Genomic DNA, 23,526 nt, shown 5'->3' with positions numbered 1-23,526 from the left:
TCCATGCGGTAGACACATTTGCTCTTAAAAGGGATCATACTTATCTCGATTTGCTCAAGTGTTGGCCACACAGTATCTTAAGTCTCAAGAAACAGAGCAACAGTGGTCGGTGATGGATGCGGAGTATATTTAAAGTCTAGGATTCCTAGACACATACACATTTTCTCTTCGGAATATTTGAGAAATATACAAATTGTGTGAAGAAGTATTGAGTATTTCCCACCTGCACTAACAAATCTCTCCTAGCTCGTTTTGCTTGCTGTCTCTGATCTCTCACTGACCAACAGTTTTCTTTTCTACAGCACTCTGCATCATTCGGAGCAGCCAACTGGTGAAACACACAGTAGCAGAGCGGTGGGAGCATGCGTGAGAGGGACAGAAAGACAATGACCTTCCGTTAACTTCTGGAAGTCCTTAAGGCAGGGTTCCCAACTCGACTGGTAAAGTCCTTGCCCGCCAGGTATATTTCCTGCACTTCCCGCCACGGCACCAAGTGTACTCAAGGTAAGCTCTTTCCTCCGGAAGACTGAATGCAGCTCCTACTGGCCTATCGAAGCACAACTTCTTGGATTTCCTTTCCTGTGTGTATGTGCATGCGTACACACACACACACACACACACACACACACACACACACACACACACACACACCCCGCTGCCAAGTGGACTTCTCAGTTCGCTCTGGGAGGATTTGGGCTCTCCCTGCACGAGGCTTGCTTTCTATTCCAACCAGCAACAACTCTCAGAGCAGTAAAGTGCTCGAGCCCAGTGCCTGAGGACAAGCTCAGAGGTCAGCAAAGAAAGGTAGACGGCAGATGAGGTGAAGTCAGCAACACCCTGATAGGGATGTAGAGTGACCACTGACCCTTCTAGCACTGGGCATCAATGCTGCACCTGCTTCTAGGAGCTCTCTTCTCCTGGTGGGTGACGTCCTCTTAGACCTCAGCCCGGCTAGGGCAGCGCCTGGCAAGTGGCAGTAGCTCTTAGTAAGTGTTTGCTCCGTGCGTTACTGAGCGAACCAGTGAATCTGTGTGAGCCAAAATGGACAGGAATGGAACTAGGATATTATACTTTTAAAACACAATTTGCTCTTTGATGCTGATAAAAAGCAGGCATTCCTACAAACAACAGTTGGACCCAGCAGCCTTTACATGACAACTTGCTTGTTAGACCTAGAGGAGATCAAACTGAAAGGGAAAAAAAAGAAATAAACATGCGCCAATCACGACACATCTGTATACGCTTGGGCATTCTTCCATTCTTCCAGAATTCCGAAGTTTTCTCAAAAAGACTCACTTTTATTGACAAATATCAAAAAAGTCTGCCAAGCTTCAGGTACTTCAGTCATTCACACAAATGTGGCTTGTCACTCAGCAACAGACAGAAACAGAGTCCCCCAACGTGAAGGATACAGGGTCAGAGCAGAAACTGGCAATGGTCCTTAAAGTCGCCATCTAGCCTTTTTCCACTTTTGCAGTGAGGTGGGTCTAATAATAGATTTTACTTAAAAGAACCTTAGTATTTACTACCTTAGTAACATCCCAAAGAAGATTTTTATAACCTCTGGTTCCTATTCAAACCCCAAGCTACCTCTCTGTGACTTGGTTAGAGAAAAAGACAAACAAAAAAACCCAACAACTCCTGAGTCTATATTCACTGGGCTTCTCCCTGTGGGAACTCCCCACAGAGGTGAGGGGCGTGGGAAATGGGGTCAGATGGCCCTCTTCTCCGGGTCCTCTGTCTCTCCAAAAGGAAAGCCTGCTAGGGATTCCCCTAGGACATCTCCATCCCACCTGAGCTGTTCATCTTTATTCTTCTCCCCAGTATCCCTCACAACCTGCCCCACCCTAGACAAACAGCAGTAACAACATACAAACAGAAACTTCGTTTTAGGAAAACCCCTGCACAGCTGGTCTCCCTAGCACAGCCTTCTTACCAAAACGTTCATATGCAAGATGCGGCAGCCTCTGACCCGCACACCCTCACTCCTCCTACCCCACCAGCTGCCAACTGTAAAGAGTAGATGTTTATTTTTTACAGAAGGAAATCACTAGTGCAGGAGAAGGGGGGAAGACAGGAGCCCCAATTCCAGGCCCCAGACTAACCCAACACAAGTCAGAGCTGGTTGGGAGCTCCGTCCTCTCCCGCAACCTTCATTCAGTTCACGGCCACTAGGCTCTGTTTCAGCAAATAAAAATGTCCATTCCTAACACATCCAAGGGCAGCTGGCGAGGCCACTCCTGCCCAGTCCATGTCCTCCCTGAACCGCAACATCTCTGAATTAATCAACACCCGCAGGTGGGGCCCAAGGGAGGCAGACCCCTGGGAGCTGCTGTGCGGGTCAGACTACGGGAGGCTACAGGATGGCGGAGTCAGCTGCGAGTCCAGGGCCCACGCCCCGATGTCCTATCGGGTCCACCGGCAGATATGAGCAGAGACAGCCGCCAGCGGCTCCACACAGCCAGCAAGCGAGAGGCCGCTGGACCACGCGGCCCCCTCGGACTGAACCTCGCCAGGGAGGCGGGATCTCGGGGCGGGGCGGGGCTGGGCGGGGAGGGGGTGGGGGTGCCAGGCAGCACAGTACACGCTCGCACGCCCAGGGGCTGCACCCCAAAGGCGCCCTACGGGCGGTGAGCCCAGACAAGTTCCGGCCGCGAGGAGGGGTTAGACCCCGGGTACCCAGGAGGCGCGGGCCGGCCGGGACTGGGGAGTGAGCGGCAGATGGGAGACGGAAGCCGCAACAGCAACCCTGGAAGAGTCTGCCTGGAGAAGGCGCCGCGGAAACGCGGTTCCCCGGCGAGAAGCAGACAAAGGCTCGGGTGCGCACGCGGTGGACGGTGGCGCCGGAGCCCCGCGCCTAGGGCCTCGAGGGGCCGCGCCCGCCCCGGCTGGCGCCGGAGTCGCCCGGTGTTCCGCGGGCGCGACCTCCCTCCCCGCCCCGCCCCAGGTCTCCGGTCCTCACCTCGCTCGCCCTCCATCCAAGACAACGGCGACCCCCTCCTCTGTGCACCCGGCGCCTCTTCCCTTAACATCTCCCGCCTCCTGCCTTCTAGCAAATATCTGCCTTGACGATTCTGCTCAGTCTTGTCCCCCTCCCCCGTGACACGCCTTCTGCCACCCCTGCTCCAGCGCGCTCTCAGCCCCGATCCCGGGGCTGGGGAGGCGGAGTGGCCGTGATCCCGGGGTGGGGGCTGGGGGGGGCCGGGATCCGAACCGGCGGCACCTTTCGCCTCCACCCTCACGCCCCATTGTCCTTCCCCTTACCATCCCGACCACCAGCTAACCCCCAGGATCTAGAGAAAGTGGACTCTCGGCGGAGGCGCACCCACTTCCACGCGGCTAGTCCACGCTCTGGAACAGGGTCACTGAGGGGACCGGGGGTAGAGCGGCCAGGCGCCGACACCCAGCCCGGGGAACCGCGAGTGCCTTCACGTTTGGGAGCGCGGGGTCCCGGGGCCCTGGCCTGCCCTCCCCTATCCTGGGGACGCAGCGGGCGGGACCCCAAGCGGAAAGAAGCGCCTCGACTCCAGCCTAGTGGCCGCAGGCTAAAGAGAGGAGCCTGGCGTCAGTGGCCACAGAGTTGAGAGTATAAAGACGTGCAGGGCAAGCGTGGCCAGAAACAGCACCGGGACCCCGAGGCGGGCAGCACGTCCTGTTGTAAACGCTCGGCTCCCGCCGCTCTCCCGGTCACCCTTCTCCCGCACGCACGCGGAGCCTGGGAAACCCCGGTGTCCCGCCGCTGGCCGAGCCCCCCGCCCCTCCAGAGAAGCCCGCGGGCCGCCAAACTCTCCGGGCACACGCACCCTGCCGGCCGCCCACCGCGGGAAAGGTGGAGCCAGGCACTTACTGGGGCTCAGGAAACACTCCGTCAGCCTTCGGAAGCAGCTCGCATTATTAGAAGGTCCATCTTCCATGTCGGAACCGAAAAGCAGCGGGGACGCGGCGGCGAGGGCGGCGCCGGCGCCTCGCGGCCACCGCGGAGTTCGGCCGCCGCCGCCGAGGCTGGGACCGGGGCCGGGGCCGGGGCAGCCCCCGCCGGCGCCCGGGAAGCCGTGGGAGCCCGCGCGGAGGACCGCCGGGCCGAGCGGGAGCCGGGGCGGCGGCGGCGGCGGCCGGGGCCCGGCGTGAGCTGGCAGCAGCAAGCCCTGGAGCGCAGGGGAGAGGAAGAGCCGCCGCCGCTCGCCGCCGCGGTGACTGCTGCCGGGGGGGACGCTCAAGGGAGCTGCCTCTTGTCCTCCTCCTCCGCCGCCGCCAGCATCGCCGCCGCCGCCGCCGCCGCGCCCTCCCTTCCTGGGAGACGCACGGGGAAGTGAAAGGCAGATGAGGAGGGGAGAAGAGAAGGAGGGGGCGGAGGGGGCGGCGGCCAGAAGTAAAAGGAAGATGGAGTGGAGGAGCGGACAGGGGAGGAGAAGGCTGGCGCGGAGGGAGCGCGGGCTGCGACCCAGCCGCCGCGCGCAGGCAGGGCGCCGGGGCCCCCCGCGGGGCTGGCGCGGCCTGCGGAAGAGGGGGGAGGGCGCGGGGACACGGCGCGCTCGGCCCGGCCGCGACCAGGCTACTCGGGGGCCGGGCCCTGGACCGCTGCGCTCCCCCCACCGGCTGCGCTGCCCCCGGGATCCGGGCGGAGTTTGCCGGGGCCGGGCTCGTCCCCGGCCGCGGGCAGGGGGGCCTGGGGGCGGGGAACGAGCGGCTCCACGGGGCCGACCATGGCCCTCCTCCTCGGGCCGCCGGTGAGGGCCGGCCGCGGGCAGGAGGGGCGCGCGGCGGGCCGGGACTCGGCGGGCTCCGCCCCCTCAGAACCAGCCCTCCGAGGCCACTCGGCCCGACAGTCAATCTAGCCCTTCTCTCCCTCTCGGCCCGGTCTTCACGTCGTGTTCCGCCCTGGGTGTGGGAGGACCTGAGGCGTGCTCCGGGCCGGGGCGAGGGGCTGCCGAGCAAGCGTGGCGTGGTGTGTGCGCGCTCCGCTGGCGGAGCCTCCGCGACTGCTCGAAAGCAGCGGAGAGAAGCGCCGCAGTGCCGCTGCCCGTGGAGGCGGCAGCGGCTGCAGAAGACGCCCACTGGCGGAGCTGGCGCTCCCCACGCCGCCACCGCCCGCGCCCACGTAGCGCGCCCCGCAGCTTCTCGGCCTCAACGCGCCGGGCCCCGCACCCCGGCGGCTCTCTGCTAACAGTGCGCCCCAGGCCCGGGAGGGAGGACCGAGAAACGCTGCGTCTCTGCGAGGCGTTCTCAAATCCTAGTGTTCCGCATTCGGTACCCGCCGCCCTGCAGCCGCTCCAGCTGTGCACTGCTGGGCGAGCCACGTCGGCCTGTTCCGTGCCCGAGCCCGGGAGCCCTACTGATGGCGGGCCAGCAGCTCCAACTGAGCTGTGCTCAGAGCTCCCAGGAGAGTGCAAACTCAAGACATTTGGTTGGAGTTCCCTTCAAGGCATACTGTTTCCAATAAGCTAAGGTTTAGAAACCTGGTTCGTCCCCAGTACTCCCTTTATAGGGAACTTTGTGTGCACAACCCAGTTTGCCCCGGCCACGTTAGAGAATGGAAAGGGCAAACTATGGCTGCCCTTGGTTAAAAACTAGGAGACCATCACTCCAAAGCCTTCAGGACCGCGTCCTCACCTTTGGCTTTCTTGGACAACGGCCCGTCTCTCCTTCCCCAGCCCCAATCCACACGGTTGCTACTGAAGAGAACTGTGCCGCCCAATGGAAGCTCAGAACCAGGAGCGGCTGCCAGAAGTTAGGAAAGTTGGAGCGCTGCACGCACGGATGCGCTGGTGTCGGTGTCCCGCAGGCGCGCGCAGCGGGGCCCCCGCAGCGCTCCGGGTCTGAGCCGGGGCGGCGGGCCTGCTGACCCACGGTGGGACGGGCTGTCCAGACTCCCTGGACTAGGTCACCTTCCCAGGACTGCAGCACGCGCGCCGATGCCCAGCTTCCGCGAAGGTCAAGGCGGTCACCTGAGCGCTAGGCGTGCGCGGCGGTGCAGCCGCTCCGGTGACGCAGGGCCCGGGGCCCCCAGTGTGCGCTTGGCCTGGGGGGTCTTTTCTCGCCCTCAACTTTTTCTTCCCTCCGTCCAGTAGTCTGGTGTTTTTATTTTGAAACGTACTCCAGATTCTTCCCTGCTTTTCCCCACTCCCATCCAGTCACCCACAGTGGAAAAGGGCATACTGGTATTTGCACCAAACTGGGCCGGTGGGGCGCCTGGGAGGCTGTGCGGCTCCCCTCCCTCTCCAAAGTACCCGGGCGTTTCCGCGACTGCGGGGCGGACTTGGACCGTCGCTTGTTAACGCGCGCCGACCCTGGCACTCACTGGATCGGAATTCGTAACTTTGCGGAAGAAGCAAAAGATTCTGGTGGTTCTTACCTTACTGAGGGGGGATTTTGCCCGTGGCATTTGCAATTTTTTTCCGGCGAAGAAGAAACGACAGCGACCGAGCCGTGCTGCCTGGTCTGCTGCTGCAGCCTCCAAGCTGACGTTTCTGGGCCGCGCAGCTCTGACACCTGTTACTTTCCTGAGAGTTGGCAATTCGCGCGGGCTAAGCACTCGGCCCCGCGGGGAGGGTGTCCTGGGCTGCCCGCAGGTTTGGGGAGGACGTGTTTCTCCTTGGAGTGTTTACCGTTCGTTCTTTTACAGGCAAAATGTTTCTACTTGTCGTTTAAGTTTCTTTAGTTGCCTTTCTGGAGTCATTAAAGTGACTTTCCTGTTACAAGAAAATTTGCCTTTAACTTGAATTAAGCCGTAGGAGCGCAGGGTGCAGGGCGCGGGATGGAAAACATCAAATATTTGTTCTCCGGTTCTTTGTTAAACCAGGACGCAAACTTTAGAATTTTCAGTAACCCTTTTTTGGGTTACTGAAACCTCTTTCTATTTTTCTTCCTTCTTTTCTCCAAATGATTGCTGGAAGGCACACATTTCCTGGACAGATTAAAAACGACAAAGCCTGACAACGGAAAAGAAACACGATGAGGAGTTTACTGATTATCGGTTACATCTATCTGTTAAGTGTTCTCCCTACTTAATGCTGGAGTCCACTTCTGTTAATATAAGTCTAACAGGCGCCCAGCCACAGTTCCTTTCTTCATGAAATATTGTGTAGTCAAGATGTAGTCAAGATTACAAACACATAGACATAAAGGCGCTGTCACTCACCCCTGTGTTCAGGTGTTGCCAACACCTGTAGAATGTGTTTCTTGGGGATTCTTTTCCTTCGCTTTGAGCTTCCTTAGTGATATGTCAGAAGAAGACTGTCACTAAACATTTGTTACTCCAAGCCTTTTAGGAATAAACACGCTGGCTCACAGTAAAGTGCACTCTGCATTCTGATAGCCCCCATAAAATTAGCAATTTAGCTATATGTCAAAATGTTATCAGATTACAACACAGCTTAAGCACAACTGAAATTATTAGCTGTAACTCCAGCAAAAGAAGAGCAATGGCAGAAGGTCACACCACGACTGTGCACCCTCTGTGAAATGAACAATCTTCCTCATTCTCAGTTGAAGAAACGCCAGCCCGCACTGCAAAGAATAAAAACTAAAAGAATATTAAGAGGGAGGCTAACACCAGGAAAGGTGCCAAAATTATGATGATCATTACTAGTAGTTCAGCATTTCAAAAGAATGTAAAGCATCTGTCTCTGCCCTTTAGCAAGGAAAATGATCAAGGAAGAAATTGATATCGGTAATGAAACCTTATATTAGTGACCTATGCAACTATAAGTATATTTAAATTCTCGAAGTATTCTTCCATATGCTGTTATTTTTCAATTACTTTAATTCTATATTAATTTTAGTATTTTATGCATAATAATTCATATATAGAGGAAACAATATCTGCCTGATTATTATCTAATTTGAAAGATATGTTCTTAAAAACATTTTACAATATGGGTCAAGGAAGAGAATAAGAAATGTTAAAATGTTGCTTTTCTCATAAAATTATAAAATTTATTTATGATAATTGAACCATGAACCCCTTTTAATAGCCTAAGAGTTAGGTTTACAATAAATATAATTAATATTTTATGAACTCTTTGGTCAACATGTGGGCCTGCGTCTTAATTGATTTTAGTTTACAACTTTTAACATTAGTGCTTACAGCTGTAAATTTTACAGTGCTAACTGATTTTTGAATAATCTGTTTTCACTTTTAAAATGCTAGTAACCTTTATAAAGATATAAGACAAAGATTGATTAAACATTAAACTCCTCTATTTATATAGATAAGGTCTATAAAAAGACACATTCTTTTTACTTTGATTTTAATTTTTGTGACTTATTTAAAATACACAGCTATCAGAGCAAAATAATTCATAAGCAAATGCCTTTGCTCCCGAGCTCAATAGAAACATGTGTCAGACTTTTCCATTTAATTGCTAGTCAATTATCAACATATATCATATCACACAAACTCTCTGCATTCTAATAAGATAACTTATTCCTTGTCTGGCATGTTAGAAGTGGAGTTCAGCTGCCAGGGACTAATCCATGCCCTCCCCAGTCCCCCAAATCCCTCACTACTAGTTCTACGTTTTTCTTTCTCAAAGCCTCCTTTAATTTTTCTCATCCGCAATCCATCATAGCTTTGCTGTCCAGACTCCTAGAACTAATGCATTTTATCTGCATATATGAACGTGTTGCACTAAACCTCTTAAGAAATTTAATGCACGTATAATCTGCACTGACAATTTTATTTTAAACAGCCTGATATTGGAAGTCACGCTTCTCTTGCCACTCATAACCTTTCATAAAGGCCAGCACACAAGAGGCACTCAGTGTTCGCTCCCCTACCTGTCACCTGCATGCCAACTGATTACAAGTTTCTATTAGCATCATTGTTAACAAATCTTGACTAAAGTGACAGGTCCATTCTTACAGTACTGTTGTAGTCAGGCTTATTTTTTAAAAAGGGCATTATAATTTTAGTAAGAAAAATATTATCATAAAGTCAAGACACTGAATGGGACTGCCTTGAAAATAGACCAGAGTTGATGAAAACAACTTCTTCAGCCCTAATATTCCTAAATCTGCAGTTTTGATTGAATTATTTTTATGAATCCAAACAAATTAACTAGAAAACTACAATTTTAGTACTGCTTTATGTTATTAAACAACACTATATTATTTTTCATTAAAAAACGCCAAAATAGTGTTTAATTTTCAATGAGGGAATATTTTTGATAACAGGCCAATTGTTAAAACATTAATATTCCAAATAAATCTCCTTAGGTATCCATACCTTCTGAAAAGGGGGTAAGTGTGTCTCTTGATGAATAACAAGATCAAGTAGACATTTTCATTAATCAAGAGCAAACACTTAATTCCCTCATGAAAATAAGCTCCGCTTAATGGCTGTGAATATCTAGACCCTAGGAGACTGCAGTTAAAAGGCCTGCTTAAGTTATATAATCAATACAAAGTTCCTGTGATAACCCTGTGAGCATTTACTTTCTTATATAGCACTACTGTGTTATGACACAGAACTAAATTTTGAAAATGTTGCCATTTAAAAAAATATTGAATCACTTTAGAAACCCATTGAGATTTGTAGAATGCTGAAGCAGTTTTTCACTTCTCAAAAACACACAAAGTAGAACACAACAGTGAGTTCTGGTTAAATAATCAACACTATCACCAAACTTTCACAAGTCCGATAATCAATTTCCTTTGAGGCTGTCTTAAGAGTCACACAGAAGCTGAATGAGAGATTACATATATTTATATATAATTATATACATAAAAGGCCTAAACGAAAGAAATACTTCTTTAAGAGAGCCAAGTCAATTTAAAGCACTTAAGTAGAACGTGACCATGGGGGCATCAGGGATAAAAAGGATGAGCTAGGGAATGGCTTAGATTCTCTGACCCCTACGACCACCTGACATACAACGAGCAGAGAGTTTCATAAAAGGTTGTCAAAATTCCTACTCAGTCTGTCCCCCCATGATGAGTACCTTAGCGCCCACACAAATTATCATGTGATATTTGAACTGTGTATTGTTAAAGTCATTTGAAATAAGCAGGTCTTCATCTGTGGTTTGGGAATCCTTTCCTTGCAAACATTATTTTAATAGCCATATTCTTACAATGTGCCTTGACATTTATACAAGGGGTTTATGATGCAGTTATGGGAAAAAGCAAAACTGTTGACTCTTACGGATTTGTCTCAAAAATTAGGATCAAAATGGCTCACTTAATCCAGAGAATGTGATTCCTTTCTGTTCATCTCAAAACAAAACAAGAGAAACCACGGCATGGCCTGGGGCACAAGTGTTCTGATCTGGACCAGTATCGGATGGGCATTTAAGGGCATGCAGCAGAGGCCACGTTCATTCACACGGGTGAGTTGTTCTGACGTCAGGCCTTGACTTATTACAAAGACGGGTTTTTCCCGGAGCTCCTCTTACAAAAGTGCCCAAAGGAAAAAGGAGATGGAGCGAGAGGTTCATGCGGCCGTCCAGCGCCCTGGGCTGCTGACGCGCGCTACGCACGTTAGACACACGGCGCCCAGACTGTTCTCAGGATTCGGGTTTTATGATACAGACGGTCCTTGTCCAGACTAAGCCATCCCTCCTTGTTGACACACACACCATCCGGAGTCTGGAAAAGCGACACGTTGTGAACGATCACTAGAATTTTGAAAGGACTCTTATCACAGAAAAAAACAAACAGAAGCCAAAAGGTAAGCAGCCTTGGTCTTTCAGCCACACTTGCTGTCTGTGTGACTTGACCCAAAGCCAGAGACCTGTGGCAGAAGAAAGGGGAAGCTGAGACAATGTATCTTCCATAACCTCTGGACACATCCCTTTTGTTTGGTTGAGAGTGGGGGGGCGGGTTAGTAACTTTGTTATATCTTCTGCACTAATTCGTACTGCAGTCATCAACAAAAGCAATGTCAAAAAGTGGGCTTTCCTCCCCAGGGAGCTCATCCGCATTCCCATTAACTCCTGACCTGTGAGCAGTGACGTGGTAGGATTTCCTTGTTTCAGACAGAGGACAGGAGAGTGCTGGCCAAGCACCTGGAGGTCCCCTGAGTTCAAATCTGCCCCTTCACTGATCCCCGGGGTCTCCAGTTAGATTTCTGCAACGGTGTGTGTGAAAATTCCCTCTTTCTCCCTCCAGGAGAGGGAGAAATTTCCACAGGAAGAGATTTCCACAGGGAATTTCCAGAAGTCTCCACCCAGGAGTCTCGTGCTCCTGGCACGTTAATCCATGCTCTGCCTACTGGTGTTCAAAATAGTCCTACGGGGGACTTCGCTGGCGGTCCAGTGGCTAAGACTCCGTGCTCCCAATGCGGGGGTCTGGGCTCGATCCCTGGTCAGGGAATTAGATCTCACATGCCACAACTAAAGACCCTGCATGCCACAATGAAGATTCCGCGTGCCGCAACTAGGACCCGGCTCGGCCATATAAATAAGTATTTTAAAAAACAGTCCTTTGTAAGGACGCTTGCCCTACTCACATAACCCACCATCACTGCTATCAGCAACAAAACTCAACTATTTAGCGTATCAACCCTAGCTGAAAAAATATACTAAAAAGCCACGTATCCTCCTGACTGGAAATCTCCGTAATAAATCTCCGTTTTACTTTTCTTCAGTTTGCTGTGCCCTGAGAGCTTCCAGCTGAGCGACATGACTATGGCCCACAAGGCAAATGCCATCTTTACAGAAGAACACACCAAGGTTAAGTGGCGTTAAATAATTTGTTAGCTTTGCTTTCCATGTTACGCTGGTCCTTTTTTTAAAGGACCCAGCTGGCCCAAGCCCAAGTCTGTACACTTGTGGTTGAACAGGGCAGGAAGGGAACATCTGGAAGCTGCATTTGCTAAAGCTGCACCACCTGGCAGGGGCCAGGAAGACAATCCTGCCACACACGGATGGTTCGGGTGGCTCGTGGGGAATCAGACACAGAGAGCTTCAGAGGGGCGAGTAACGTGGCACGTGCTGTGTAGACTTTGCCCATCTTCTCCTTCCAAAGGGTGTGAGGGTGGACCTCTGGTCCGGACATGAGCCTCGTGAGCCACGGATGGTGTACAGGCTGACATATACGGTGTGCAGACCTAATACACTTCTTAATATGAGTCAGCAAAAAATGCGTTTGAGTGAAATACAGAAAACAAAGGGTGGCTTTAAGGCATTTATACCATAGTTACCATTCAGCTGCTGTTTTCCCATCCATAGTGTAAAGTCCTTACCACAGGTGCACTGAGAAAGATAGTGGAACATCATTAACCCAGATTCAACTCATTTGATAACAAACATTTAGAAATGTTAACGTGCATTCTGAAAAATTCTACTTGGTTAAAAAAATGAAACTGAACAATTAAAACCAAGTTTTAAATGACTGTGACTTTTACCTGACAATCTTATATAACTGACAAATAAATGGTGATACAGTCACCTTAATTTAAACATGAGTGTTTCCTATGACTGCCTTATTCCTTGTTTCTGGAGTTACCTAAAAACGGTGGCAACATTTCTGGGGAAGCTGCCCAGGTTACAGGTGATAGAGAGGGCCTACAATCCCTGGGGTCTTAGCATACCCCAAACTGCCGACACTATACACGCCTTACATGAGGAACAAGAACGGAGACAAATGTATGCAAACAAACGGAGAAGTTTCATGCGGCAGGGCCCCTTTAGATGAATTACGGTAGGGTCCCACCCGTTGAAGGAGACCTTGATCATATTATCTGATAGCGGCGTGGTGTCTCTGTTGACCGTGTTCCCCTGCCTTCTTGCTAACTGCTGGAGTCTTAACACGCGGATACTGTATACCCATGGCCTACCTTTCACATTACGCTACAATAGTAAAGAGATGGATTTCATAGGTTTTCAATGTATCAATGTTAAATCACCCTTTTGGGCAAAAAGAAGTTCACTATTTTTAAAGAATAAAGAGCAGATGATCTTTGCTATAAATTCCCAAAGTCTATTTGTTTTCGTGAATATCACCCAATGATAGGCTACAGTGAAACCCTCTTCTGGCTTTTGTTTTGTTTTTTGTTTTGTTTTGCTTTGTTTTTTAACTATGTTGATTAAATTTCCCCGACCCTCGTTTCCCAAGCCTGGCAAACTTGGTAATTTAATTTTTTCGGGAGACAATGAGCATGATACCCCAGGAGTGATCACAGAGTATGTCTAACCCTGAAGAGCGTGGACGCAGCCCAGGTACTCCCGCCCACTTAACTCAGGAACTGATCATGTGCCATCCACACAGCACTTGTGAGTTAAGTCAGCCCAGGAGAGAACAGGTTGCTCATTCTGCCCCCTTGACGTGACTATTTTCTGTGTCTCTCCATGAGTGTGTTCACTGTGACTGCCCTCAAAGACAGTTAATTTACCTCCCATAACTGCACGTAACAGTCCTCAGAGGTGGCTTTTACGGGCTGGGATTTAGGTCCATTTGTAGATTTTGCACACGAATTATAAACCTGATGAAAAGTAGCTACAGAAAGCAAATTAGGCCTTTTGATTTCCCCTTTAGGTATGTAATGTGTGCTTTATTCTCCAAGGCAGGATGTCTGCATTCAGTATTTCCAAACTTTTGTATATATTAAGGTGAGATCACTTTCAAGAGGGCTCAATTAAAATGCTCTTCTGATATAAAAGCAAGCTTAGCATTAAATAGGCCGACTTTATAGCTGGGTTAGTACACATGCTATGAAAATCGATCCATCTGTTTGCAGTCAAATCTTATTTCTTAAGTAACCATAAAATACAGGTGAAGTCTGATTTTGTGTTTTGAACTCTGATTTAAACAAATCCAATATAAATAAGTTTTCAGAAGAGAGAGCAATACAAAGTGATAGATCTATGATTCAAAGTACCCCCTTTGAATCGTGCATTTAGAACTTGATTCTAATTATAAAAAAGAATATTTCCAAGCTGATCTTCCTGTGCTATGCGGCTGCTTCCCACTAGCTTTCGGTTTTACATTTGGTAGTGGTCAGCTTGATGCTTTGTGACCACCTAGAGGGGTGGGATAGGGAGGGTGGGAGGGAGGGAGACGCAAGAGGGAAGAGATATGGGGATATATGTATACGTATAGCTGATTCACTTTGTTGTAAAGCAGAAACTAACACGCCATCGTAAAGCAATTATACTCCAATAAAGATGTTAAAAAATTTTTTTAAAAAGAGTACTTCCACAAAGTTTATCAGAAACTCATTAACTGCATACAAGTATGCATTACTCATATACATCTCCTGGGTCAATGGTCCTACAAAGCAATGGCTTCTAGCTCGACCAAAGCCTTTTAACATAACTCCAGCACTTCACTGTGGCTACTGGAGTTGCCAGTCTTTGTTGGGTATAAAAGAGTCCTTCTCCACTTCCTTCTACAGCAGATTAAAATAGGGTAACAGCAGTGGGCCCACACTGCTCACGGCAATTAAATCTGGAACCAAACACTTCACATGTCCCAGAACTGTCATTTCTAGGTGAATTCATCCAGAATACAGTTACTGAACACAGTATAACTCTGAAGAAAGCATAATTAGTGAAAAGAATTTAATTTTCAAATCTTTCATTTGTTTTATAAGTCACATCTTATTTTAAAACATAATAGGGTAGAAGAATTACCATCACAACTCCTGTGATGGTAATTGCACTGTGACATTGTTATTGTGGTAGTACAGGCTAGATGGGGGAACCGTTTGTGAAGTCTATCTGGTAGGGCAGATCTTAACTGGAAAGTAAACGTGCAGATTCACAATCACAAAATACAAATAGAAAGTTTGTAATAACAGACAAATCCAAAAGCTTGCCTCCCAAAAGGCCAAATCAGTGGTGATACATGAGCTTTGAGTGGCAAAGAATTTAAAGAGGGTCTATAAATCATGGCCTATCTGCCGAATAAGCAGTCAGCAAGCACAGCACAACTCTGAAGAACATGTAACTTTATCAGTAGACAAAGGAGACTGAGGGAAGGGAAGAGGACATGCACCATTACAGGTGAACAGAACGCAGATTCCCTATTGTGTGCAAGCTTCCCAAGTGCATTTAAGTGGAATCTGATTTACAAAAGCCAGCATCACATGTCAGGAACCTGTAACCCCACTGTGAGGCGCACTATTCCAAACTAAGAAAAGCAGAGCCGTCAAATACTTTTAATTGTTTCCTTTCATGCCGTAGCAGGTTTGGCTCTATTAGACCAATGCAGCTTCTTTGTCAGTTCTGGAAAGACGGGGGCTAAGGTCCTCAAAGAGCAGGAGCTCCCATACTATGGCGGCAAGAGGGCCCCTCAGAGATGCTGAGGCCCCGCCCACAACTCAGGCCACCTCAGCCACTTCCAGCTTCAAAGACTCAGCTTCCGTATTTACTTGAACTTTCTCTTATATGTTATTAGTTTCGGCTGTTCTGAATTCTCTCTTTGCGCTTTCATTTTTTGTCTGTTTTCTACTTTGTTATGATGTGTTCTCAGCTCCTTTTAGTCTTTCTTCTTTCATATTGAAGGCATTTCCTTCCATACATTGAACTTCTGGGGATCCCACAGTCTTCAAAATAAAATATTCCCCCTTTCGTATGTTTCTAGATTCCTAATTTCAGTTCTAATATCCTCTTTGATAGACGGGTTATACAGGAGTATGCTTATCAATTTCCAAGTAGTGAAGAATATGTTCAGTCACATTATTATCATTTTTAATCTTTTTTTGGCTATAGTGAAAGTATGTGGCCTGTAAAATCTCTAATTTTACATTTAAATTAAAGTGTTCTTGTGTCCATGTATATACTTAACCTTTATAAAGGTCTGGTGGGGAAGGAGAATCTGAGCTTTGCAGACTCGTGTCTTTGTTGAGGAGACAAATTGCCCAGGTTCAAACTTTGCTTACTCCGCCTTCCAGGTGTGTGTCTCTGGACAAAATACAGAACTTCTCTGAGCGTCGTTTTCTATCCTGAAAGTGGGAACAATAATAGCATTCACCTCCTAAAGTTGCTGTGAGAATTATGGAAGACTATGTGTGTGAAATGCCTCACATGGTGCCTGGCATGTCCTAAGCACTCAACAGACAGAAATACTACTAAGGAAAAAGAAGGGAAAAAAGAAATGGGTCTGTGAAGTCAGAGCAGCCTGGTTCTGAATCCTGGGTCTGCCACACCCTGGCAGCTCTTTCAAGTCATTTTAGACGTAACTGTGGGGACTGAGAGAGAAAGTGCATGGAGGCTGTTAGACGGATGCCTGACACAGAGCCAGTGCCCCATGCCTGGGGCCTGCTACTTAGGGCCATAAAATGAGACAACTCAGACTGAACTGTGTTTTTAGCTAATGAGCTAGCCTAACTGATGATTCTTGAGGGCCTAACCAGGCCAAAGAAAACCACTGACCCTCTCATAAAAGAAGGGCAGAAGCCACCGGGACTCAAAGTGCCCAGAGATTGCTCTTCCAAACGAGACCACAGAGCAGAGTGCAGCCAACAGTCTGTGAACACTGTAACACTAACTTTCAACACCGGCTTCCAGGTACGCATGCTTCATGTGTTTTGTGGGCATCTCCCATCGCCAATTCTCGAAGCTCGGAGAAAGGTGGTTCCATTCCAAGTGCCTTTTCCTTACCCACTCAGCCCTCGGCCTCCTCTCTGAGTTTCAGCGCTCTCCATTCAGATGCCCACAGCACACAGCAAATCCCTGCAACCAGGGCCTTTTCTTCTGGAAAAAGGGAGCAAAGTTTTCAAGCTGGAGTTTTTAGAATAAGCCATCATGGTGATAAGAAGAGAGGTGAAGACATCAAGATAATCGGATAGTCCAGGGTTTTCTCTACATCTCTGCCTGCTCTGAAATGATGGCTATATTTTTAATGTGAATTTGCTCTTCGGCAAATAGGCCATTTTTTATATGCGTTTGAAAGCTTGAGATTTAAGTATCTGCTTTGTTTGCTTGTTTTTGTTTTGGAAGACACTTCTGAAGCCAAGAGACCAAACCACAGAACTTCACATTGAGTCACTGGAAAGTGTAAATAAAATTAGACTGCATGGGGCTTCCCTGGTGGCGCGGTGGTTGGGAGTCCGCCTGCCGATGCAGGGGACGCGGGTTCGTGCCCCGGTCCGGGAGGATCCCACATGCCGCGGAGCGGCTGGGCCCGTGAGCCATGGCCGCTGAGCCTGCGCGTCCGGAGCCTGTGCTCCGCGACGGGAGAGGCCACAACACTGAGGCTGGCGTACCGCAAAAAAAAAAAATATGAGACTGCATGCTGGCAAGTCATTACCAGTGCTTACCTATGCCTGGGTCTAAAGTAAGGATTTATTTTTATTTGGTAAGAGTAAAGTACATAATTCTCTAAGTATTTTCTGTGTACTGAGAAGGAGAGAGAAGTCTTTAATATATTTAATTCAAATTTTCCTTGGATGATTTACATTCTATATTTAGCTGAAATAAGACCATTTAAAATCAGATGTACACATACTCTTGGCGTGCCCATATGCACGGATGCCCCCAGAGGATATTCGCAAAGTGGAAAGGACTCCCATCCCTTCCCAAGATTGCCTCAATCAGGCCAATGAGGAAAACCCAGAAATGCTGAGTGAGGCATTTAGCGGCAGCTGACCACCAACTGTTGCGGCTCACTAGGAAATCACTCACGTGTTCAGTCAACAAAAATTAACTGGGTGTCTGCTACGTGCCAGGCCTTATTCCAGGCACTTGGGATACATGAGTGGACCAAACAGATACAAACCGCTGCCCTTATGAAGCCTATACTCCAGAATGGAGAATACAGAGCCACAAATAACACGAATAAGGCGACTGTGTAATGTGGCAGGTGTGGTGGGTACAGTGAGGTGGGTCGAGGTGCTGGCAGATTTCCAGCAGTGGCTGGGCGGGGCTCACTAAGAAGCTGGTGTGTGAGCCAAGACCTGAGGACATGAGGGTGACCCTGTGGCGTGTGGGAGGAAGAGTGCTCCAGGGGACAGTCTGTGTGAAGGCCCCATGAGGACCCGTGTGTGGCTTCTCAAAAAGGAGCCTGGAGCAGATCTGAGGGGGGAGGGGCGGCCATGGCCAGGAGGCAGAAAGGGAATGGTGACCCACTCGTGCGAGCTGTTTAGGCCACTGACCTTGGTTTTCCTCCTTCCTGAAATGGGGGAACTGGTGGACTCACATGATCTGACTTTTGTTTTTAAAAAAATCATCCACATTTCATGTATTTTTTTTTCCTGAATTGCTCTGGAAGGATGGAGGTGCTAGGAGCCTGACAAGGTGACAGTCCACATTTGTGCTTCCTTCCCTGTGTGTCAGGATGGGCCTGTAACCTCAGGAGTGGGTGAAAGAAGACGTTCAAAGAGCGCTGAAGGTGACTGGCGGCCCCAAGGGCCATCTCCTCCCACAGGACGGGCACTAACTTACTCCCAAGAAATGGAACTGTTTTGATAACAACTTTCAGAGAAAAAGTACAAAATCTTGCTTAAATTATTGACGCTCTTCCTTCCTGCAATGGTTCACTTTATACATCAATTCTCCTCGCCATAGTGCCCATGTTTGGTCTGCATGTGCAGGGAAGGCATCTTTTAGATGAGATTAACATTTACACAGGTAGACTTTGGCTCTCCTCCCTGTCTGTCTGTCTGTCTCTGTCTCTCCCCTCCCCCCCATCCAACGCTTTTGGTTCTGTTTCTCTGGAGAACACTTCCCCGTGATTCCTTCCCTGTTGTTAAGCCTGTATTCAGACCTTGGTCTTCTGTATTTCTGGGAAATGCATCTGTATTATCTCTTACGTAGCAATAACCTTTTGGGATTTCTTTTTTAAATTTAAACTGGAAGTGTGAAAGCGCAAATCCTCATAACCATTTTATTTGGATTCCAAAATAAAGTTAGTAAAAATTGTCTCCCTTTCCTATTCTGCTTGCCTCATGGCAACAGTTTTCTCTCGTGCTACGTGTTCGGTGCCAAACCCCAGCCCCCAGCCCCCGCCAGCGTCCTTTGCTGCTTTAATCTCAAACCCTTTCGCTGCCAACTCACTAGATCACAACCCTCCTCCGCCAACACTCAGCTTCTCTGTCTCTTTCTCCCTTTGTACTAACAGGTTTTGCACATTAGCCCTTACCAAAAGAGAAAAAAATTCTCTTTGAATGATAAATTAGCATCACATTCTTATTTACACGTGGCAGAAATTTTACCCTAGCAACAGCCACCAAATCAACTGTCATCCCCAAGGATCTGGTCTGTTTTCTTCTAGAAAGAGAAGAAAGCAGTCAGCTTTTAAAGCAGTCAGCCAGACTTTTCCAGATTCTTTTATGTTAAGGAGGACATTAGAAGATGAAAGAAGATGGGAGGTTGTCCAGGAAAAAATCCCATTGAAAGGATCAGTTTGGGACTCCTGAATTTTCCCAAGGGTATTTTGATAGTATTTTTTAAGTGTGTGGCATGTGGTCACGTCAGGTAACCGTGGCCTGGGGTGTTCAGAATAAGGGGCTGTCCTATCAATCATCTCAGCTGAATTCCGCAACAACCGCAACAGGTCGGGAGACCAAAATGCACGCCAGGTGAAGGGAGAAGAGAAGAGGGGTGTGGTATTTTAGCTCTATTTAAAAGCCAATTTAGGGCTTCCCTGGTGGCGCAGTGGTTGAGAGTCCACCTGCTGCTACAGGGGACACGGGTTCGTGCCCCAGTCCGGGAGGATCCGACATTCCGCGGAGCGGCTGGGCCCATGAGCCATGGCCGCTGAGCCTGCGCGCCCAGAGCCTGTGCTCCACAGCGGGAGAGGCCACAGCAGTGAGAGGCCCGCGTACCACAAAAAATAACAATAATAATAATTGTTTTGGAAATGTGTGTGTATGTGTGTGTTTTCCCTTAAAGCAGAGGTTGAGAATCATCTGGAGGATCTCTGCAAAACAGACTGCCCTGCCCCAGAGCTTCTGCTTCAGGTCTGGCGTGGGGCTGAGGATATGCATTTCTAATAAGTCCCCAGGTGACACTGAGGATGCTGGGCCAGCATACCACTACTACTTCCTTAAAACTATAAAGGAATCTATGGTGATTACATATACTTCTCTCCTTCTTCTAAAAACAGCAAACTGTGGACGGATATAGGCAACATCTATGAGTGTTTTGAAATACATTTGTCGTTTACTCAGAATCAACTCTGAGCTGCATCAGCTTAGCAAAGGTGTGACCTTTGCAGAGTCAACAGCAGCTGTAGACCAAATGGGTGGGTTTGACAAAGGCACTGGCCGCCACTACGTGCTCTGCCCTAACAGAGCCACTGGAGGGGGTGAGAAGCGTAGATAAGTAAGCGACCGCCTAAACCAACTTGATGACCCGTCCATGTGTATTAATGATAAGGAGTTTAATTTTTCTGAAATCATTTATTGCCATCAGAGGAGTGTATAATCACTCACAGAACGGTGGGTGTCCTTCTGGAAAATCTGTTTCCAATGGCCATGATGAAGTCGTGCTAAGTTGTCCTTGATCTAGTTTTTGACTGGCTGATTTTCCCCCAATTATTAAAACAGCCCAATTCATGTAGACACCGTATTTACCATCACCTGGGAACATGAAGATCAACAGCGACAGTCCAGAATCTGGCTAATGTCAGCTGGTGCGTCCCTGCTTCTGGCGAGCTGCACCTGCACCTTCAGGTCTGGGCGGGGAGCCCTCTGATCTGGGTCTCTCCTCACCCCTCACCTACCCCCGCTAGAATGCAAACGTTGGGCAGGGACCAGGTCTGTGTGGATCACTGTATCTGACACTTAGCACAGCTCCTGGCACACAGCACGTATTCACTAAAACATGTGCTGAATGAATGGATGACAGGAAGATGTATAGACAATAACTCGGGATGAGGGGGGTAGTTTTCTGAAAGGGACTGATTACTGAGTAGTGACGCAGATCTCAGGTGACAGGTGGACAGATGCAGCATGAACAAGACAGAATGTGATTCAGGACACACTGAAGACCTTCGGGTGGGGCATCACCAACACAGCCTTCTAGGAAACAGCCCAGACAGCAGGCATCCCAAAGGAAAAGTCAGGTAAAGATTAAAAAAACAACAAAAAGTGCACACGCGCACACGCGCACACACACACGTTGCCTACTAAGGCCCCTGTGAACTAGCTTTGCAGTCACACTTGTCTGATGAGGCACCACTCATCGTCCCACGAGGAGCCCTCGGGGGTCCCAAAGTAAGATGTGTTTAGAGTCTCAAGCCGCAAACTCTTGGGTCTTTCATGTTGGGCACGGTGCCTGGGGAACGATGACAGCAACGTTTCCGGATCTGATTTCCCCATGAGTCTGGCTCTCCTTGCATGTCTGCTCTTTCCCATCTTGGCCGCCATGCTTGCTACATGAGGCCTCTCCTACCTTCAGGTGAGCCCCTCATTTTGTTGCTGCTCAGGGCAGAGCCGTGGCCACGCTCTACTCCCAGACTCTGGCTTATTGGCCCTATTTTAAACATTAGGGTGAGTACTGAATTCTTGCAGCGTCAGCATTTAGAATGACACATAGAGAGGGCAGAGTACAACAATGTCTAACACGAAGGTCTGTAATATATGCATGTGGTAGGAAGAACAATAGCCTTTTTTCCAATCAAATCGTAAGCTGTATTTGTATCTGTCCTTTTGTTTCCAACACATTTCTGTAAGTGCTTTTTAGAAAACCCTTAGAGACGCGGTGGACGCAGTGTCTGAATGGAGGCTTGCCATTCAGACCAGGGCACAGATATGAGCACGGGCATCACCCACTCGTCTGCTGGCTCTTGTGGGCATTAGCATTCTCATGGGACGGGACCTCCGCAGCCCAGCCAGGCGTGAGCTCTTACCTAAACGCTCTGCAGAGCCACCTTCTCCACTGAATGCTGTCATGCGTGCTTCAGGAACGTTTTGGAAAATGTACAACAGTCTGATGTTAAGGAGAGTGACATAAATAACACTAGAACAAAAACAACAGTTCTTTAAATGACTTTCAAAATTCTCTCTATTCAAAGTTTTAGCAAAAACAAGTCAGAGCATGGCTGTTCCCCAGCACCTGCCTTCCTTTCTGTCCACCCCCCAGCGCGCCTACACTCTACCCCATCCTGCAGCCACTTTAAAGCACCTATCCCGCCCTGCAAGTTCCCACACGATGCCCACAGGCAGGCTGCTGCTCCGGCCAAGCCATGCTCTTTGTGAGGAAGCTGTATTTCCACGTCACTTATGAAGATGTCTTAACTACGGATCAAAGTTGCCAAACTAGGGGAGCCTAAAGCGGTTCTTTAAATTAAAGATGAGCATCAATACCTTGTATTTCACTCTCTTAAGAAGAGAAGAACTGCAAAATCGAGAAGTTCATGAAATAAAAGTTTTCACTCAGTGAGACTACTTTAAATATCATCGACCACCTTAACTTTCCCACTAGTTCCATTAGCAGGATGCAGTTTTCAATAATGTTCATTAGTTTGGTAGTGATTCCGAGGGGCCGACGTTAAAACGATTCTGTCTCCAAGTATAAACTGCAGAGATGCACTAACATTTGTATAACGTGGCAGGCTTTGTCTTTTCTAAGTCATTCCTTTATATTTTGTCTCACAGTGCTTCCATGAAACACTGTTGCTGGCTCCACACTCAGATGGGCAGCCTTAGATACAGAGGTTGAGGTTCCCTGAGAGGTTTTTATTATTTAAGCAAATGCTATAGGCAGGATTCACTCTTGCCAGACATTAAGTGTTTCCCAAATAGTCACTCTTCACAATTCAGCAGCCTCATGAGGTGAAGACTAGCAGGCTGAGGTGGACAGAGGTGACGAGCTCACCGCAGTCACAGCCGGTAAGTGGCAGAGCGGAGATTTGAGCTGGGACTGACCGAGTCCACAGATCCCGCCCTGAGCCACCAGCCCGGGCCAGCTAGCGGGTCCCACAAATGTAGACTGCTGGTGTGGTTTCACCTGAGACTCTGACAACACACAGCAGGTACCATGTATGGGTATACATCTTCTCACAAGAGTGGAACTTATGTCTAGCTCCTGCATCTCTCCCCTAGTGATGCACTTGAAAAACCTAAACAGAATAGGTTTACATGCCTTTGAAGAAATGTCAAGGGAAAGAAAATGCAAACTGAGGAATTAACCTGAGCATTAATTCCAATGGATCTCAAATCCACAGGTTTATCTCAGCCCCCTCTAATATGGACCAGTATTGAGTGGTTTAATGGCACAGTTGACGAAGCCTCAGAATAGGTAGCTGGCAACTAGCGGGATTTCCCTCAACTAGAAATTAAGGCAGGAAGCCCAGCTAAGAGCAGCCTCTGTGGGCCGGCAGGGCATCGTCTGAATGCTCTTAAATAGTAATATTCTAATCAGATAACCACTGGTGCAGCCAAGCAGGGGAATGGAATATATACTGATCTAGAAAGATCTCCAGGACACATTAAAGAAAACATGATGAAGATCAGTGAATACGGAATGCTATCTTTTGTATAAGAGAGAAAAATAATATATAATCATATTTGCACGTATTGTTTAAAGAAACTCTGGAAAGCTACTGCAGAAATGAATAGAAGTAGTTCTCTCCTCTCCTTCTCCCTCTCTCCCTCTCTCCCCCCACCCTTAGCACTGTGCGTGTGCACATGTGTGCACA

General features: G+C 48.5%; 1 protein-coding gene across 2 annotated transcripts in view; it reads right to left on the bottom strand.

The window, feature by feature from the left end:
• The window catches only part of PDE10A (phosphodiesterase 10A), a 583,168-nt gene that overhangs the window by 298,067 nt on the left and 261,575 nt on the right, over positions 1 to 23,526 (bottom strand). Inside the window, exon 1 of one of the 2 annotated variants that reach the window (XM_004278863.3) lies at positions 3,848 to 4,605. The exons of the other annotated variant lie outside the window; for it this stretch is intronic. Within the exon in view, the coding sequence (XP_004278911.1) occupies positions 3,848 to 3,914 (67 nt within the window). The 5' untranslated portion in view covers positions 3,915 to 4,605. Of the gene's footprint in view, positions 1 to 3,847; positions 4,606 to 23,526 lie in introns of those variants that run through there. 2 annotated transcript variants of the gene reach the window in all.

Source organism: Orcinus orca, chromosome 12 (assembly GCF_937001465.1).
Source record: "Orcinus orca chromosome 12, mOrcOrc1.1, whole genome shotgun sequence".
NCBI lineage: Eukaryota > Metazoa > Chordata > Mammalia > Artiodactyla > Delphinidae > Orcinus > Orcinus orca.
Note: the sequence above shows the minus strand (reverse complement) of the source record. Positions and strands in the feature narration are given on the sequence as shown.